Raw genomic sequence first — 21,637 nt, forward strand, 5'->3', positions numbered from 1 at the left:
ATCTTTCGTTACTGGTTTCTTACTGCCTGCTGTTTGCTTGTGGTTGGGATCCAGTTAGTTTGCTGATTAGGATTAGTGATAACTTTGTTTATAGGTCTTTTGATCATATATGTCCAGCAGAGCTGTGCCCTCCTTTTTTGGGCGTTTGCCTTGATTTGTTGTGTGTATAGCATCTACAGGCCTGGGTCTGTCTGGGCTATGAGTATAGGCAGCTCCTTAGTCTTTTTGTGTTCTGGCTTTGCCCCTTGGGTCTGTCCAAGGGTTTGCAAGCTTAAGGGTTTATTCCTTTTCTTATTCGTTCCTTTTCTCTGTATATATACCGGGTTTATCCAAAAAAAAAAAAAAAAAAACTGAAGTTGGGGCTTTACTTAGCCACTGCTTCATAGCACACTTGACTGAGCAAGACAATATATTTGTCTTTCTCTCCAACACCATCCTCTTTTTTGTTTCTTCACTTTCCTTTCCTTTACGGCAGGCTAATGTTGACCAAGTTTCTTTATCTTTGTACCACCATTACAGGCTACAGCTCAATTGTTTTCCTTCCCTCTTTCTTTATGAGTAAAGCTTCTAGATTCCCGGAATCAATCGCTAAACGGTAGTAGGATTAACAGTGAACATAAAAATAAAATTGGATTTAACAAGTGAAATAAGACATCATTTACTGAAAAACAGCAAATTTGGATCAAACCAAGGAGCAAGGCTGAAGAACTGAGCTTAGATTGTTTTATTTGTTTCAATGCACATCAGCTGATTACATCCAACACAAAACTACAATTTCAAATTTCATCTTTCATATGATCCTAGAGATCAACAGAACCACTCAAAATTTATTCCTAGAAGGCTATACAAAAATCTTGCTAAGTAATGAAAAAATAATTTCAAAAGATAAAGACGTAAATTTAGGTGATACAAACAGTAAGGTTCCTTTGCCATCTTTGTTTACTATGCCAACAAAAGAATCCACACTAAATACATCTCACCTGCTACTTTCACTTGGAAATACAATGTCTGGGTTTCGAATGTATGGAACCAGTCCTACCGACTCTTGCCAATTTCTTCTTGTGTCATGAGAATCAGAGGTTATACTCCACAAGACATCCTCATTCTGCACTTTTCTACTCCCTTGTCTGTTAGATATTACAATGGCCTTTGACTTCGAAACTGGATGTTTACTGGACTTACCCATGCCACTAGCTAACAACCAGCGGGTCCCAGACTGTTGCTGTGTCTTGGTACCCCAAATCTGGTTTGAGCCGAGCTCAGTGTTCAACCCTGCAAGATTGACTTCTAAAATTTTAAACCATGGAGTTCCTTCTATTTCTTTCTCATTTTCTTTGTCACCTGACTCATTTAAGCTGGCTTCATTGTCCTTTTCCTCATTTCTATTTAAGATTGTGCTGCATATTTTTGGCTTAAAAGGGAGAACAACCCTCTCCATCTGAAACAGTGCTAGCATTGAGGTGCCAACAGGTTCATAGTTTCGAAGAGGATCTCGAAGCAACACCCTGAGAGCTACTGTGAGGTTATTTCCCAACAAACCGTGGTTTTTACCAGATGCCTCATCCCAGTTGAGGTGCCCTGCTATGGTTCCACCAACCAAATCTATGCATTTAGCATGATGGGCTGCCAATATCTTTAACCTGCTCTTGTTAATATGATCTTCATCACCGATAATTCCACAATCCAGCTTCAACCACTCATCAAATGTTACAGACAAATCCATCAATTCATCATCATTAGCATCATCCCTGACATCAAGTAGTTGCAATTCTGCAGCTCCTTCTGAATTGAGTAACCCAACCAAATTGGTATTTTTCCACTCAAAGTTCTTCTTGATGGGGTGGATTCTGATGCGTGATGGGGCATCCGCATCAGACATGCTGGACTGAATTCTCAAACCTTCAATTGACAGAGTCTCGATCCTATCCATTGCTAAAGAAGTAAAATTTTCAACGGATGCCCAGCCTGAGTCGATCGCATCACTATTTAAACCTGAGCTTTCATATTCATAACTCCAACCATATTGAAATTCTTCATCTTCCAGTCTCCTACCAAAGGCATCCTGCCCAACTATTGATCCATACAGTGGTGCAGCCTGCCTGTATTAAAATAAGAAACAAATTAATACATCAGGCATATCAAGTAGCGAAAAGAATTTAAAGAAAAACAGAAATAAAGGGAACATATACATGATATGGAAATCAGGAATACTTCATATATATGTGCAATTGATGTGTTGACAAACCTCTCTGACACCATAGTTATAGGTGTGGCTTCCAGTGCTACTTCTTTCAGTGTCTTCCCAGTAATATCCTCCAAAGGCATTAATTTCTTTGTCTGCACAGACAACTTTTTAATTCCAACTGATGCCAAGTGCTCCAGTACGTCACTGATTTCGGAGCCCATTTCTGCTGGAAGCACAACTGGTCTAGAAACTTGCATGATCAGGCTCCCAACATTTTTAGCATTTCTGAAAAGTAAGGGACTCATAGACCTCAGATAACCTCCACCCTTTGTTTGAACAAAAGGTCCAAAGCCATCTCCAAGTGCAGGTAACTCAAATGAATATTTAGAAGAGAGCTCCACTGGACTTCCAAATCCATCAGAGCAATAGCGTGGAGAACTCTGAAAGGCCCTCTCATTCAAGCCCCATTCTCTCATTAAAGATTCAGTTTCCAAGTCTTCAAGAATGTTGGCCTTCCTTCTATTTTTCAACAACCAATCTGCACTCTTGTGCTCATCCTCAGAACTAGGAATATCTGGAAAGTGACCAAAATCTTGGAAACAATCCCAGCTACCAGATCCAGTTGGAGCAATGCAACTGAAATGCACCTGATCCTCCTCTGTGTCAAAACCTAAAATGAAATTACCTGAAGCCAGAGTCTCCTTTTCAAACTCTCTCAACAGACGCTCTCTAGGAGAACTGGGATCACCATCAGAGCTCAAGCCAAAAGAAGCATGCTCAACTCTCAGCATATTTAAAAATTCACTTGCCACTGACTCAGTAGCATCATCCAAGCTAAGTGATTTCTCTAACATTTTACTGGCTCTGTAATTTGATTTAACATCCATGTAGTTTTCTTGCTCAAGAAACTCATCTACATCAAGTGGAGATTCTAAATCCGCCAATTCTGAAATCAATAGGCCGCTGAAAGCTGATTCCAACTCGTCCATGGTTGATCCAGTGGGAGACACAGTAATCTCTTTATCTTGGCTGTCATTCACAACTACTTCATCCATGTACCCACTAGAGGTACTTTCTTTTGGATTGAATCCTACATTCTCTTCAACGGCTATGTTATCATCTCCAATTATCTCATCCACATTAATCATTTCAACCACCGAACCATCAATCTTATTAGCAGCACTTTGTTCCAATTTCAACGGTTCCTTTTCAGACATTTCTATCCCCTGTTCAATCACAACGAAGTCAGCATTGTCACTCTCACTTTCACTAGTATCTTTAGCAGACTCCAGATTCAGATTATTTGTACACTCCACATGTTCAGACGATAAATCAAACTCTTCAGAACCATGCACGTTTGCTTCATTAAGTTTCTCATATAAAAACTTTATTGACTTGGACAGCTCCAACCCCAGAATTGGTGAAACTTCCTCATAAACCTTGGCATCAAGAGACATTGAAGAGAGGGCAGACCTGAGGTCTTAGCTACTAGGAACACTTCCAACCCTTCTAAGCATATTATTGTCATTACTAGTTGCAAAAACATTCATATTGTTCTTTGATTGAACAAAATTGTCCTTCATCACCGAGAAACCAAAACTAACATTTAGTGTTGCACCCTTAGCCTTGCCTGCAAGCTTGAAGTTTGTTGTCCACTTACCAGAGCTTTTCTCTCCCTCCAACTCCTCCAAAGTGAGAGGTAATAGCCGGGTGAGATCAACCCAATGCTTTCCTATATCAACTCCCGGAGCCTCAACTACAGAAGCCAAAATCAAAGAAAGCTTCTCTTCATATTTTGCTGAATTATGGGACCCACTTCTACTACCATAAACCCAACATTTATCCATCAACGTCTCTTCAAATTCAGCAATGCCCTGCACAACCGTCGATTGACGGGTTCGTAACACCTTATCCTTTCTCTTCCAAAGCACAGATAAACTAATGTCATTGAAATTCACTGGCAAACCTTCAATTGAATGCACATGGAGAAAAAAACATATATTGAACCTGTTATGCCCAATGTGCGCTAAAGCTTTAAGTGGCTTCTTCCAATTCCATAATAATGATGATTTCTTATTCTTGTGCAACACATTTTCATCGTGGATTCCTGAGTTCTGTTTTGATTTTGAATCTGCGAAACGGGTTCTTTCAGCAGATTTAGATCGATTTGGTGAAATCAAAGCCTTTGTCCTGGTTTTCGGCAAGTACAAGGCTTTGCTTATTGCCTCAATATCACGCAACAACTGGCTATTATCGTTCCCATCACTCTTATCATTTGCAGACTCAATTCTGGACAAATTCATTTCCTCATGAAGCAAAAATACCAATCTCGAACTCAAACAAAATTTAAAATATACGTTCGTAGCAATTCAAATTCTCCATATATTTTCAGTAGCTCCTTGAATTAAAAAAAAAAAAAAAAAAAAATCAGCACAAAGAGAATAAACATTTAAAAGAAAACCAGCATTCAAGCAATTAAAAACAAATAACAAAATCGAAATACAAATACACACATTTAACAAAAAATGAATCCAAACAGCCAAAACCCTGTTAAATAATACCCAGTTTTCCATATATGATTTCTGACCAATCAAACAGTAGCTATAATAAATCAATTGTTGTGCTAGCTTACCTCAACGGAGCGTCTTCTCACAGACGAGACGAAAACAGAGTCGATACAAAGTTTACTTTATTATTTTTGAGAGGTTTGGCTTCTGAACCATAACAAAAAGAGAAGAGAAGGGTTCATTTAGCAAAATTTTAAGGAGTAATGCGGAATTTATTTTCTGGACATACTGGGAAAACTTATGAGATAATCGTGAAAAAAGAAAATGGTTTGTGTCTTACCCCATGAGTAGAGGTGACGCCGTGATGGACTGGACTCTGGAGTTCGGAAATCTTGAGTGGTACAATGAATAGATCTACTACAATCCGATTTCAATGAGATCGGATCTTCAGCCTTTGATTTTCTCCTCATCTAACGTATATATCCATCACATCATCCAATTAGGCTGTGAAATAGTTAAAAAGTAACCCTCCTGTATGATATATAACAAATATCGATTCTGAAATAATAAAATTATAATACCATTTATTTTAACGCTAAAACTTAACAATAAAAGTTTATATTTTTAAAACCTGGGGAAATAACAGCCTATTGGTAACTATTTGGAAAAGGGAAATTATAGAAATTGGCCAGTCTGGGGTCCGAAAAGACATTATCATATTAACAGTATTTTCATAATTAATTTTGTAAATAAATACGGGTTTTTTAAATAGAACCTTTTGTTTAGTTTTTTTGTGAGCATCTGTTGCCTCAGAAATGTGACCTAACTCGGGTATTTGTTTTTTTTTTTTTTTTTTTTTTGTGTAATGAACACTCGCTGATTTAAAATGTGATCTGAACTCCCATTTTTTATGGGTTAGGGTATTCTGTTTAAGTTTGAAGAAGATAATGTTTTTACAAAAATTTATCAATAACAGTGAGAGGTTAATATATTTTTTTGAGGTTAAATTGATAAATTTAAAAGTTTGAATTGATGATATTTTTGAAACCAACGGATGTCCACTACAAAAAAAAATATCAAACACATGAGGGCTAAGGTAGTATTTCTGAAACTAGAGGGGGCTAGGGTGTATTTTTGAAACTAACAAGTGCTCACAAAAAAATGTCAAACACACAAGGTTTACTTTAAAAAAAAAAAAAAAAAAAACCATGAAATACAGCAAAATAAATATTCTTTTTTTCTATTTATATGATTAAATAAGCATCTTTAAACAGTTAATATAACAAATAAATGACAAAAGTTATTTATTTATTTGTTTAAGATTCCCACACAATGTTTTAATAACCAACCCGGGGTGAAACGCAGCAAAGTTGATGGGTCTCGAGTTGATCGACTGGTCAAACTAAGTGACAAAACTTTTAAAATTCAACAAATGAACCCCTAAAAATTACAATTAAGTCTCTACAAGTTTGAAATTTAGTAAACATATGTCAAATACAAATCGACCAACAACTGGTTGGTGGTGATGACACCCTAAATGCAATCCCAATCATCCTTTGAGCCAATTCCTTGGAAAATCTACCCAAAATCTGTTTGACTTCAGCCAGATCTTACCGATGCCTGCGTAGACAACCCTCCCCATCACCCCGAAAATACTTCCCTCTTTCTCTTGACCAAAACTCACCTCACCCCACCCCTGTTAACCTTGCCAATCGCCAACAAAAGCTGGCTATTGCCGCCTCTTGTTTTTTTTTATTTCCGATCAATTCACTCTCCAGAAAATCAACTCTGTTGCCACCATTGCACTCACCGACACTTTCTTTTCAAAATCCGTAACATCCCACCCTTCAATTGTTCATCAATCATAATCCCAAATTCTAAGATTTTTGGTGAATAGGAAAATTGTTAACACAGCCAGGTGAAGCTGCCAGGACCCGGTTAAACCAACTGGCCCAGGCTGGGTTTTAAGACGTTGCTCCCACACTCACACATCACAGTCACAACATAATAATATTTCTAAGAAATAATTGCTTATGTAACCCTATTTTAAGAGCCAAATTAAAAAATAATGCATCTCAAATTGTCTTTGTAAGCAAAACCTTTAATACAAATTCTGGACGATTTTGCCCATCTCCTTCAATTCACTTCACTTTACTTCTTTCTTGCTCCTTTTTTCCTTCTTTTCTCTTCTTTCTTTCTCCTATTGTTTTTAGATTTATGTTTTTTGTATTGTTTGTAAATATTTAGGGTNTCCTTTTTTCTATTTATATGATTAAATAAGCATCTTTAAACAGTTAATATAACAAATAAATTACAAAAGTTATCTATTTATTTGTTTAAGACTCTCACAAAATGTTTTAATAACCAACCCGGGGTGAAACCCAGCAAAGTTGATGGGTCTCGAGTTGATCGGCTGGTCAAACTAAGTGACAAAACTTTAAAATTCAACAAATAAACCCCTAAAAATTATATTAAGTCCCTACAAGTTTGAAATTTAGTAAACATATGTTAAATACAAATCGGCCAACAACTAGTTGGTGGCGGTGACACAAATGCAATCTCAATCATCCTTTGAGCCCATTCCTTAGAAAATCTACCCAAGATCTAGCCGAAATCGGTTTGACTTCAACTAGATCTCACCAATGCCAGCGTTGACAACCCTCCCCATCACGCCAAAAATATTCCCCTCTTTCTCTCGACCAAAGCCCACCTCACCCCACCGCCGTTAGCCTTGCCAATCGTCGACAAATGCTGGTTGTTGCTGCCTCCTTTTTTTTCGATTTCCGATCAATTCACTCTCCGAAAATCAACTTTATTGCCACCATTGCACTCACCGACACTTTCTTTTCAAAATCCATAACATCCCACCCTTCAATTGTTCACCAATCATCATCTTAAATTCTAAGGTTTTGGGTGAATAGGAAAATTGTTAACATGGCTAAGTGAAGCTGCCAGGACTCGGTTAAACCGGCTGGCCCAGGCTGGGTTTTAAGACGTTGCTCCCACACTCAAACATCAGAGTCACAACATAATAATATTTCTAAGAAATAATTGCTTATGTAACCCTATTTTAAGAGCCAAATTAAAATATAATGCATCTCAAATTGTCTTCGTAAGCAAAACCTTTAATACAAATTCTGGACGATTTTGCCCATCTCCTTCAATTCACTTCACTTTACTTCTTTCTTTCTCTTTTTTTCCTTCATTTCTCTTCTTTCTTTCTCCTCAATGTTTTTAGATTTATGTTTTTTGTATTGTTTGTAAATATTTAGGGAGATATTATATTCATAAGTGTTTAATATAAGTGAAATATTGCATATTTAGGGGAAAAAAAAAAACAAAAACTAAGTTTCTAATACTTAAATCAAATTTTCTGATTTCTAGAAAAATTACAAAAACTTGCAAGTCTGATTGCTTGAGTTCCAGTCGATCGAGTCTAGTTCCTTGAGTGGAGTAAATAATATTAACTTCACTCGAGTGAGTCTTTCTAATATTTTATAGGGTGATATTAACATTTTACATAATGGATTACAGGATAAGCAAACTATTATGACCGATTTAAAATATTAAAAAGGTCTACTTGAATGAGGTTAATATCATTATACCCTCACTCGAGTGACTAGACTTGATTGATAGACATCTAGAGATTCTAGTGATTGGACTCAAGCGACTCGAGTTTATTCAAATTTGCCTGAGTTTGTTCCTCATTTTTGAAAAAGTGAAATTTCAACCCCAATAGAATTAATATAATTTTTTTTTTTTTTTCATACACTAAACATATTTTCGACATTTCAAATGCATTATAGCACAAAATTATTTCAAAAAATCAACCAAAAAACCATAATATCTCATTCAATATTAAATTAAAGGCTTCTTCATTTTCATGGAAGCAATGGTATTCATGTGATTAAGTGTAAAAGATGAGGGTGGAAGTGTTCAAATTCTTTTGAAAGGTCTTGTTTAGAAAGCTAGTTAGAAGTTGGTTACTTTTAATTTGGCTTTTAAAGGGGGTCAACAAGTAAATTTCCCTATTTCTAAACCAAAACCTAATTATAATTTATTAATTTATCGATTTTTAAATAAATTAAAAAAAAAATATTTATCTCTTCAATTTTTTGAAGTTTTAAATACATCATCGTCTTCATCTTTTCATAATCTTTCAAGTTATAAAACGTCATTTGAAATTAAAAATACAGTCAATTTGTCGCTGACAGGATAACTTTTAGTCCATGGAGTGGATGAGGGGTAGATTCCCGAAGCTCAGGCGTTTCACCTATAACAATCATTTAAGCCTCTCATCAATCAAATATTTTATCTGAACACCAAACGAACGTCAATGGAGGGGATAATGCAGTTACCGTACGATGCAACGGTGCGGTTCATGTTAGCTTACTCGAGCGCAATTTACTACCTGACGCCGTTATTAGGAGACTAAGTCGTTGCGTTGGCCACCGTCTTCGTTTCCGGTTACAAAGCTTCCTCTGAATTACAAACTCTTGAACTCCTGCAGTTCGTACCATTGTACTATACTTCTCCACTTTCACTTATACATCTGGATGGATCTTGCTTTTTTTATAATAATTAAGAAATTAGTATGTCGAAGTTTGGATAAGGCAAAAATGATTATATTTTAAAATCTTATTCATGGCCATGGCATTGATTTCTCGTCATGTAATTGGATGAGAAGATAAGTGGAAAGTTTGTGCACCAGTATGATTGTCGCATAAATAAATTTTTATGACTGAAAATTCTGTAGAGTTAAGCATAATATTTTATGATTTCTCTGAAATTAGTCGACAATCCCTAAAAGCCATTATCACTTTGTCAGTTTGTAAGGTAAATCTTAAAATTTTCAGCTCAAATTCAAGTTACATACTATATTGCAAGATTGTGTTGTCACAGCTTCAAATGTGTAGATAGGTTTATGCTCAACTGGATGCTCTTCATTATAATCTATAACTTGTAAGATTAACCATAAAAAATTCTACCATATCTTCATGTATATTTTGTATAAGAGTGAACGAATGAGGTCATTGTCGTCAATTTTCATAATTACTATATCAAGATTGCTCGGTTTCAAGGATAAGTCTTTTATAATCTCTAAGGTGTTGAGTTGTAATTTCGGTCCGCTTTAAGAGAGATGCCTATAGCCATCAAGAATGATAAGCAAAAGCCCCGCATTATGAACTACCGACCTCTTCTTCAAGTTGGTTCTTGGAAAAAATTTAAATACAGGTATTCCCATACATCAGATATCAGTTCCAGCAATTTTATTGTCTATTCTGTAATCAATGAATATAGAAGATTATCTAGTAGCAGCTTGTGCAACCAATTTATATAACTCTGAAAGAAGCTGATACTATCATTTCAATCTAAAGAACACAATTGCCTTTCAATGGTGTCTGCTTAAACTGTATGCTTGATTTTGTGTGATATAAGAACTTTAAAGGAAGTGAAAATAAACGGTGATTTTTTTGTTTTGATGATAATGGAAGCGTTGGAACTACTTTGCTTTATTGTTTTTTTGAGCTGATTGGTTCATCTATGCACAAGTCCAGCTGTTGTTACTTCTTCTGATAAGTCAAACACTTAGGGATGCTGAGAATGCTATGTTGGAGCGTCTGTGAGAGGTCACAACTGAAAGACGGTCACACTGTTCTTGATGTGGATGTGGATGGGGGGTCACTGGCTCTAACATTGCTCAAAGTACAATAATTGCAAGATTAAGGGATATGCAATTCAAGAACACAGAAAGAACATATTGATGAGCAATGCCGGTATCGTAATTGATAAATACCATATGGCTTAGAATTTGCATTGGGATGCTAATTTGTGCCTCAAAATGTCGGCCAATCGACATATTAATATATCTCTAATAGTCCCAAACTAAACAATGCAAATAGTAGTTAAACTATTACTTTTAACCTTTTTTGCAGAAATCTTCAGCTCAAAATGTGGAGATCATTGTTGCAGATATTAGCACATTCGAAATGGATGCCTCTATGATCGTATATACTCTATTGAAATGTTGAGGTCAATCCTTCTCATGTCATGATATAGTTTCTGCCTACACAATTCATTATCGATAGAGCTAGATGTTATCACTGGCCCTTGTTTTTAGCTCAAGTTTTCGATTGAAGCTTTAAAATGTATTAAATCATTTTTAACCAAGAAACGTGTGTGTTTGATCTGAAATTAGACTATAGATATATAATTACATTACAACACAGAAGCAAATTCAGTTTGTGTTAGATCCATGTGACAAGTCTGTTCATTAAATCCAGCTTAGACATGAGGGGCATGTTCAAACTTTAATAATCTGTGTATTCTACATGTCAGCTTAAACTTTCAGAAATATTGTTGTTTCGAAATTTTTATTATGTTATAAGGATTAATTATATTGTACTTTTACAGCTATGAAGAACTATCATGATCTTCTCAAGAAGATATCCAAGTGGAGAAACAGGATAGTCTTTTGTTCATTATTCTCGCACAAAGTATTTGCCTACCACTTTGAGGTACGCTTGACTTGATGCTCTTGAATGACACGCTTGATTCACACCCAATCCTCTCTGTTTAGTAATAATTAATGTTTTGAGCAATCATTTATTATCAGGCTCTTAGCCATGTTAATTATTTCTTGTTCTGCCCTTTTTCCTAACATAGGAAACAAGTGATGATGACGGATCACTAGGTACTTCTTCACGGAGGTACAATGCCTCAGCTAATCTGTTCTTTATTTCGAGGTAGTTTTTGTACTATCTTTCCCAACTTATGATATTTTCTTGTCATCTGTATCTTATTAATGGTATTAGTAGGATGATGTTTCTATTGCTGATCACCTGGCTTGGATACGGGAAGCATTATGCGCAAACAAGGTGGTTATGGATGTTTTGTCAATAATAGTATTTGGAACTTCTTAGAATTTGAGATGACCCGAAATCTTCTTCCAGTGAGGAGTGGCTCAAAAGAATGGACCAGAACTTGGCCTCCATAAGCCAATAATGGAGTCAACTTACGGCAAGGATCAGGCAGTCAAGTGGACTGTTTATTGGAGAACATTCTTTATTGCTGTTGCAGAACTCTTCGGTACAACGATGGAGAAGAGAATGGATGGTTGCACATTTCTATTCAAAAAGAAATGAATTTGTTAGTTCTTTCCGCTGGGAAAGTAATAAAGAAGCGAAAGGGCATGTCCACGTTCTTGAACGAGGTTGCCCAACATTGTGATTGTGTAAAACCGGAAATTATAGACTGCAGAACTTTCATTTCAGAAAATGACGCTAGCCTATCGAGGATGGAGATTTTATTTTCTCTTCTGTAAGAATCTGCTATGGTAGCATAACTATTGACAAAATATGCTAGCCATTATATCTGCAAAACTTGACACATCTAAAATACTTAAGTGGCATAAGTATCCTATAATGCTTTTAGAACACAAACGTGAGGTGTTAACTTGTAATTGGTGAACTCGTAATGGGTTCCATTGCCCAACAATGAATCCGCCGACTAAATACATACAAGTTGATCAATTGCAAAAGTCACGTCAGCTTTAGTGAGAAAAGTTTGTGAGAAGTGTTTGCCAGTTTATCTTTATTTTTGACATAAAAGAATAAACTTATTGTTTTCCAAATTGTATGATTCATCAACGGTTATTACAATTCAAGAAAAAAATAAATCAAGAAACAAAATATGAAATGATTTAGTTTGCAAAACTTACGGCAAGCATGACCTTCACAAAGACTATCAAAAAAAAATTCTCACGCCCAACACTACAATGGAATTTGCACATAAGAACCCAGATGAAATAACACGAGTGATTCAGCCTCAACTTTCCTTTGCATCTATAATAGCAATAGTACAAGTTCTTGAAATGATACAATTTGGATCATTCACAATGAAAAAGAGTCAGCGATCTTGCACTGTGAGAATGTGAGTATACATATGGGACAGTCTGCAGCCAGTCTTCTATTCGCAATCAGCTTGAACGATTAAAAAGGTTGTTTGCCTTAAGAAAAATGGATTGTTATTTTAGTCGACTTTAGTAAACAACCAGTCAAAGAAAATCAACTCCCCAATACCTAGTAAAGAAGCAAGTTAGAAGCTGAATTTTTATCCTAGTAAATAAAGTTGTTACATACATATTAGTCGACATGGTTGATAGGTGCGGATACATCAGAATTGCTGATCCAATAAACATCATGTAGGCAAATTCACCTAAATAATGAAAAACTGCAATGGGGAATGCATGAAAGATAATTCAGATCCTGGAATTCCCGTGTATGGTAATACTTTCAGGTGAACAGATACCAGTTATGTCATTAATATAAATAATACCACTAACAAAAACTATCTTATTGATAATTGCATTGGCAGTATGCAAGTCAGTAGAAACATGTTCAAGGGCCCGCTACAATGGAAAATTGCAGAATGCAGATAGCATTTTTTAGCACAAACCATAAGTACTTGTGCATTTGTCATGCTAGTAAACCTAACAGATAAAGAAACTCACATAGAAGAAGACAAGGTTTACTTGCAAAGATGGAGCCCCAAATTGACACCTATTGATATTGAAACTAAAATCTAGATTCTAAAGCAGTTACAATTGCCACTGCTAGTCTTAACAAAGTGAAAATCATCTGAAACACGCCAGGCAAGAAACCCCTTTGATGTATAGCCTGCACTTAGATTACATGTATTAAATCTAAGGGCCCATATGGGCCCTCCAATCTGGCAGATTATAGTTTTAGAAATTTTACTAAGCAATGCATCAACCTTCATCATGTAAAGCCCTCCCCTAAACACCAGCCATAATACACAATGATAAGTTTGTGGCCACACATAAAGAAGGCTAAAGATGGTTAACAACAGATTACAATATGGAATTGGCAAAAGCATTCTAGTATAGATTGAAATTTCTCAAGGCAGTTCCTTGACATATTGAGGAAAAAACATATAATTTTGCCAAGCAATAGTGAATGGCAATGCATAGCTTATTTAATCCCAGTGTTAATGCAGGTTGAAGATTTGAAACTGCATTCTTGGTATATATTGTGACGAAAGGCTTAAAGTTTTGCACATAAACCAGAACGTCATAATAATACCGAGTCAAATAAACTATGCAATTTCACGTTAATGTTGTCATCATAACTCATCTTGTGCATGCATTAACCACTATGACTGGCCTCAATTGATGTAATCACCTATTAAAAAAAACAGATAGATATTCTCAATAAATAAAGCTGTTCCTTCAAATCTTTATAACCATACCTTAATATCCTTTAAACCCTCTCACTCAGACAGTCAGACTTTATCAAGTACATGAAAATGAAACATTTCAATAGAAACAGATGTAAAAGTTTTGCACACCCAAATTGATCAAATTTGATATGACAAAAAATTCATAATAACTTGAAACATTATACAACTACCAAAGCAACAATCCAACAGAGAAACTTAAAAAGTGACATTCACCTTGTATTTAGTTAAATGAAGATGGAAGAAATATCACTGAGAAACTCCGTCAAAAGGGTTTTCACACCTTGAGTGGCTGAATCGACATGCCTTCTGCTTCCAAGAACCGACTCAGATGTTTTCATCCAAATGTTCCTTTCAAAGTAAATCATAAAAAAGACAAAATTCATCACAATCTTCACCCAAAGAAAAAAAAAATCATAGCATTGGCAACCAGCAACAAAAGATCCAATTGCGAATAAGATTCCAAATATCAAGTTAAAAGGAACATACAGAATAGGCAAGCTCTATACTTTTGCCACTCAGAAAAACATTCTCTTTGTCCCATGCCTTCACAAACTTCTCAGTACCAGCTGCACACAAAACACATATATCAGTTAAAAAAAAAAAAAAACAAAAAAAAAAAAAACCATGTAGAAAAGAAGGAGAAGTATGTGAGTGTGACGGTGTAAAGCAGTTGTGGTAAGCAGTTCTGAGATGAGCACAAGGCGAAGTAAAAGAGCTTTTCTTATCTCTTACTCGTCCCCATCACAGGAAGTGGAAGTCCTTTCTTTTCTTTATTCTCTCCTGTTCAGGCGCTGCGCGAGAAGCACCGTTGTTAAAAATGGGTCAAGGTTGATTTAACAATCGGGAAATAACATCAACACCCCCAATTTCCGAAAATTATCATGTTCCACCCGCCTTGTTTCCACCCGTTTGCTACTAGGTCAAGCACTAGATTTCATTAACGGACACTAAAGGCGGGTGGAACGTTGATGGTTTTCAGAACTTGGGGTGTCAAGTAGTTTCGTGATAGTTAAGGCGGGTATATGTGAATCAGCCAAGAGTCAACATGCTTTGATTAAGTGAGACGACACCACGCATACATGTTTTCAGAAGGAGTAGGAAGAGAAATATATTATAGATCGTCGATAGTAGGGGTGTTCAAAAGAACCGATTGGAACCGAAACCGATGGGTATCTAGGGTTTGGTTCCGATTCCTACCCGAAACCAGTCGTCAACGGGTAGATTCTGGTTCCAAATTTTTGGAACCATTACTGTGCGGTTCCGGTTTCAATTCCCATAGTTAGGAACTGGAACCAGAACCGAGAACCGAGACTAATATAAAATAATATTAAAGAGTAGAGTGGTTAATAAAAACTTTTGTAGAAAAAGTAACGTGAATACATTTATATTTATATTTCATAACATTGAAAGTAAGTTGGTTTGACTTTTGAGAGTCTACCTTTACAAAGTAATGGAATTTGTAATTTTATTTTTGTTAGCAAGTGCCAGAGGGGTATTTGTAAGTTTTAAGGGTTTTTTTTTTGTCATTTTAAAAACTTTTGGGGGGTAATTATAATTTTATAGGGTATCCAGAATCAGAAACAAAACCGTTGTTACAGGTTCCGGTTTTGGGTACCTAGGAAACCGGAACCGTCAGTTCTGGTTTCGGTTCCAAATTTCAAGGACCCGTCGATTCCGGTTCTGATTTCTTCAAAAAATGCAGGGTACCCAGAACCGAACACCCATAGTTGATAAACATGGATTAGTTAAATGTGGAGTTAGTAGGGATAATAACAATTCCACCCTCAAGGTTTGGGTCAAACACATCCTAAAGTTCTGGAAAGTAATAAAAACACCAAAAAAAAGAAAAGTTTAAATATGTTAACCAAATGTTAAACTTTGTTATGATTCTAAACTACTATTACCACTTTAGGTTTGATGAATCTATTTTGAATCTACTCTCATACCTTTGGTATGAAAAACCATTAAGGTTCCAATTAGGTTTGATGAAATTACTCTGAATCTATTGTTTATCCATCCAAATTAGGTTTGCTGAATCTACTCTCACACCTTTGGTATGGAAAGGCATCAAGGTTCAATGGTTCCACCCACCGTTAATCCATCCAAATTAGGTTAGAGGAATCTATTCTAAGTCTACTTTTATACCTTTTGCATGAAAAACCATCAAGGTTCGATGGTTCCACCCACAGTTAATCCATCCAAATTACGTGGTATGAAAGAAAAACCATCAAGGTTCCACCTACCGTTAATCCATCCCTATAATCTATTCTGAATCTACTATCATACCTTTTGAATGAAAAACCTTGATATTCTAAATCTACTCTCATACCTTTTGTATGAAAAACCATCAAGGTTCGAGGGTTCCACCCACCATTAATCAACCCAAATTGGGTGGTATGACAAAAAATCATCAAGGTTCTAAGTACCATTAATCCATCCTTAAAGGATTCAAAAAGCCGTTAATTTTTCTTATCCCCAAAGGACTAAAATAGGGAGCTGAACTTGTGACCAAGATACCACTAATCAAAATCAAGCACTTACCATTGGGTTAAAAACTTAAACTATTAGTCATCAGTGACAACGCAAAACCCCACACATGATTTCGAATGTGACATTATTGTGCATATGGTAACTTTATTTTCATATTCTATCAATGACAACGTGAAACCCACACATAGTGGTCGACGGATATAAAGAATTCTTCAATACACATGTAAGCTACCGATGGGTTAGACACATAGGCAAGTCTCTCCATAACCCATTGGGAAATTGTTGACTCCTATATATTCAATACCATTAATGACCTTTTCTGAAAAGAAAAAAAAAAAATCCTTTGTCTCTAGACCTACCAATTTTAAATAGAGTTTGAACATAAGCCTAGGACCTATAGGATAACTCCGATAGGAAACTCATACTTGGTTATCTCATAGTTCACTTTGGTCTTCTAATTTGGTTGGGCTTATCTACTGGCCAAAAGAGCTTATTTAAAGGTTGTTGGTAGCTTTTTTGTATTTATGAAAGATTAACAAAAGATAATAAAATACAGCGAAATATGGATTACAATGTGATAAGGATCCACTATTGGCTTAGGCCTAATGGTGGATCGTTACACCTCTTTTTCTTGGACTTTGACAACGCTTTCTAAGTAACGTTGAGCCAACCCATGACCTCCTTACAAGAGTCCACTCCAAGGAGCGTACCGTTGTAGTTTTGTCATCAATAAGTCAAACAAAGAAGTCAAAGGGCAAATTTTATGGAGAAAAGGTGTGTTGGAATGTGCCTAGTTAGTAAATTCGTGTTTTATATGCGAATTCACGTCTTTTATCAGGACTGTTGTATAATTCGTGAATTATATGCCCTATCTGTATAATTCGCAAATTAGGGCCGAATTTTTGCAGGCAAAAAAATCATTAAATGATAAGGCAAAACGACATCGTTTTGGTGGGGTTTGACTAAAATTAAAGGAAATCTCCTTCTCCTCTTCCTCAGTTCTCTCTTCGCCAGTCTTCATCTCTTCTTCAAATCTTCAACTATCAAATATCTTCATCTCTTTAACTCTCTTTTCTTCATCTCTTGACTCTTTGAGTCTTGATCTCTTCTTCTCTTCTCTTTTTAACTCTCTTCTCCAAGCTTTAAGTCCAAGACTTAAACTCTTCAAGCCTCAAGCTACACACTTCTCTTCTCTTTTTAACTCTCTTTGAATCTCGTATGTTGGTAATTTGCTTGTGTTTGTGCTAGTGTGTGAGTAGTAGTAGTAAGGGTTAGTGGATTGATGGATTTGTTATGTTGATGGACTGATAGATTTGTTTGAAACATGTTTGATGAAATGCTTGTGAGAGTTATATTTGGTGTCTGTTTTAACATAATATTCCATTTACTTTTGTTGTTTTGTATTGTATGGGTCAAAATGAAAAGACTAAAGATCATTTATGAAAGCAAAAGGTAAAGGCAAAACTACAAAACAAAAGCATGAATTCATAAAAATAATATTATCGGGCTTGGATTTGGAATTGGCAGACACTTAAAGAAGAAGAAAAACACAGCAAACCATCAGCTTGCAACCTCTGATTAATTTGTCTCTGATGGGTCCAACGCCAACTGGAAATTGTAAACCCATGTGCACTCTGTCATGTTTTTAGATTTCATAACACTATTATTATTTGACCTTTGAATGCACTGTCCAATTAAATTCAAAACATAAAATTCAGAAAATAAAACAGCTATACTAATTGGAAACCAAATTTTGTATGTGTAGTTGTAAAATTGTGGATAAAAATACTAGTCTTAGTTATTGTTCAAAGTATACTTTAAATAAAAAGGAAAATAAATTATAGGGTCGACGACAATTAATTATTTAAATTAGGATGTTTTTAAAAGTGCTAAAACCAAGATTTCTATTGCTGTATTTTTTAAAACATATTATTAACAATGTGCCGTATTAAACTCGTATATATCTGTACTGTATTTTTCCTGTATTCGAATTTTATGACCAAATTTTTACAAACGTATTTTTCATCATTTGCCGTATTGTACTCGTGAAATTCCTATATCGTTTTTTGTCGTATCCGTATTTACTAACTAGGGGAATGTGAACACTTTTTGGCAATTGATGAAGATGTTGCTGAAGACGAAAAGACGCAATTATGATTGGGAAAATTAAAGAGTTACGTTTTTTGTTTAACTTCAAATTGTTAAGTTTGAGTTTTAGGAAAATTCCTATTTTAGGAGTTTGAGCTTGAGATATTTGTTTTTCCTTTTCCTATTGTGAGTTGAATTAGTAAAGTAGAATTGGTTTATGACTTTACTTTGAATTAAAGTAGGATAATGAAATTAAAATATGGGAGTTCTATTAGGAATAGAAACATGAATCCTATTAGAAATTGAATTTCCCATTTACTACCTCTATAAATATATGGGTAGGAGCCAATTCATAATTATGAGAGAATGAGAAAAAGAATGTGAGAACATAAGAGTTTTGATGTGAGGGTTATTAAGCACCATAGGGTAGAGTGTCCTAGAAATTAGGATTGTTCCCATCTTATGTACTAGGTTGATGGTGTTATACACTCTTGTATATCGTATTCATGAAATTATAGTGAAATTCTCTCATCCATGGATATAGGCGAGTTATGTCAAACCACGTAAATGTCGAGTTTATGTGTGTGATATTCTTCGCATATTGTTGTTCTTTATTTTATTTTTACTCCTCTAATTTCTAACAAGGTGTAAGAGCCAAGCATCCAACTAGTTAGTGAAAACATGCATGTTTTGAAAATGTTCCAAGTGGTCAGAATAATGAAATTGAAGCCAAAGAATTTAATAGAAAAGCCAGATTTTGAAAATGCAGGAAATTTAAGGAAAATAGTGTTTTGGTCTAAGGTAGATCGTATTAGACAACTTACAGGAAATCTATAGGGTTTATGAGATTTGGTCTTTTGACTTTAATTTTGTGCATAAAAAGATGTATTATGACCTGGAAAGTTACCCAAAGGATTTATGTATGTAAACGTAAGGAATGATCTCCCAAAAGATATAAGAGAGTAGCAAAAGAAAACTCAGAGAGGTGATTAGATTTCGATGTTTGCGGGAAAAAAAAAAAAAAAAAGTGATTCTGATTTGTTAGTGTGATTTGTATGGTGTTTGGGGATTGGTTTTGTGGCTGAAGTGTCTGGGAATGAAGGATGTAGTGTTTGAGTGTTCAGATTTGATGGAGAAATAGTGAAAATGGCTGGGTTTTGAATCAAATCTCTCGGTTTCTCTTTCACTTTGGAACAATAGTTGCAAAAATGTTATTTGAATGCTAAGAATCCTTTAAAGATCGGTGAATGAAGGTTTTATCCTCTAGAATGAGAAAGCTTCAGCCTTTATATGGAGGTTTGAAGATAAATGATAAGGTTTCTAACCTTCTATTTAGAGATAAGTAAAATAATATATATATATATATAATCCTGGGGCATAGGTTATATGATGACCATTTTGAAGATGTAGAATTCCTTCATTTTGATATGTTGGAAGATTGTCCGACACGTGGCTACATTTGATTGGTGATGATGTAGTATCTTTACCTTTGACGGCATGTTATTGGTTATGATGTGAGATATGTGGATGAGTTGGATTCTTTGTTACATGTGGCTTATTATTGACACATATTAATAACTTTAATTATTGATGTTTCACATTCACATTAAATATTTTCATTTATATAGAAATAAATTTATGTGAATGTAAAGGGATTTATCGTTGTATGTGTTTGATATTAATGGGCAGGGTTTGAGATATTTATGAAGGGTTTGATAAGTTTTATTTTTGATACATTGTATGTGTTATGTGTTGTTTATGTGGAATCAATATAAAAGGTTAAAGATATTAATGAGAAAATATTGATATTAGAAAGTTGGGCATATGAAAGGTGTAATTAAATATTTATCAATTAAATGCAAACTTTTTACATTCACTTTTAAAACTATATATATTTATTTATGTGAGGATTGGTACCATAATGCAGAGATGGGAAAGAAAAACAAATATTATATTTGTTAATATTTGTTGAGCAATAGTTTTGTAAAGTTAGTGATTCCCACGAAGGAGAATCATTTTCATTTATTTCACAAATATCAAGTGATGTTGGATATTTAATTGTAGTTGTGCTTTTTTTTTTTTTTTTTGTTGTTGTTGTTGTTGTAAATAGTTTTGTAATGTTATTGCTTAATATTTAATTGTATTTCTTTGTTTAGTTTAGAATTTTCATTTTTCAGTGGAATTGTCCTTTAATTATTGTCTCCATCCTTTCCATCTTCATTTTCATCTGTTTCAGGAAAATCAAGTGATGATGACCTGCGAGGATTTGTATCATTTGACAATTTTATGATGAACAGGAGAGAATTTGTGCCATAAAAACGAATTCAATTTTAGTGATGATAAAAGAAAACAAATATTGATATGTAGTTTTAACTATAATTGTTTTATCTCTTTTTGTTGATATTATTTTATGTTACATACATATATCATAAAAAGAGGTTGTTGCTGAATATAACTAATTTTATTTGTTTAACAAATATAAACTGATGTTTAATGCCGAACCATGTAGCTTTAGTAAACCATTTGTAATATGCTGAATCACTTTTTTTATCTTTAAAAAAAAGATGGAATCATTGTTATTATCTTTAAAAAATCCATCATTTAAATTACTATTGGTAATACAAAAAATATGCTTAACAATGTTCAATTGAAATAATATGTCTATATGAATTACTATTGCCAATTCAAAAAATTGCTAAACCATTGTAATATGCCGCACAATTTGCATTATTCAGAACCATAGTAATATGTTGAGCCATTGTTATTATCTTTAAAAAAATTCACAATTTAAATTACTATTGCCTATTCAAAAAACATGTTGAACAATGTTTAATTGTTATCATCACACACATTTTAGTTTTCCCTGTTTTTCGGTTTTCAGTGAATAGTCAGTGGTAAATTTGCCATAACTTGCTCAATGAAAATCCAATGGATGAGAAGTTTGCATATTTGGAAACTACACAGATAGGGCTTTAATTTGATATATTATACGCTAAATTTTGATAACTGTAGACCTACTACCGAACCATTCATTTTATCATCACACACATTTCCGTTTCTACTGAACAGTCAGTAGCAAATTGGCAATAACTTGCTCAATAAAATT

The 21,637-nt window shown here is 34.7% G+C and overlaps 1 protein-coding gene across 1 annotated transcript; it reads right to left on the bottom strand.

Annotated features, from left to right (window-relative positions):
* Positions 1 to 654: 654 nt before the first annotated feature.
* Positions 655 to 4,502, bottom strand: LOC116122653 (protein PLASTID MOVEMENT IMPAIRED 1-RELATED 2). The gene is given in 2 exon segments (XM_031408481.1): positions 655 to 2,099; positions 2,246 to 4,502. Coding segments are annotated over 2 exon segments (3,366 nt in total). The 5' UTR covers positions 4,489 to 4,502; the 3' UTR covers positions 655 to 976.
* Positions 4,503 to 21,637: the final 17,135 nt, after the last annotated feature.

The sequence above is a fragment of the Pistacia vera genome, unplaced genomic scaffold (genome assembly GCF_008641045.1).
Source record: "Pistacia vera cultivar Batoury unplaced genomic scaffold, PisVer_v2 Contig136, whole genome shotgun sequence".
Classification (NCBI taxonomy): Eukaryota; Viridiplantae; Streptophyta; class Magnoliopsida; order Sapindales; family Anacardiaceae; genus Pistacia; species Pistacia vera.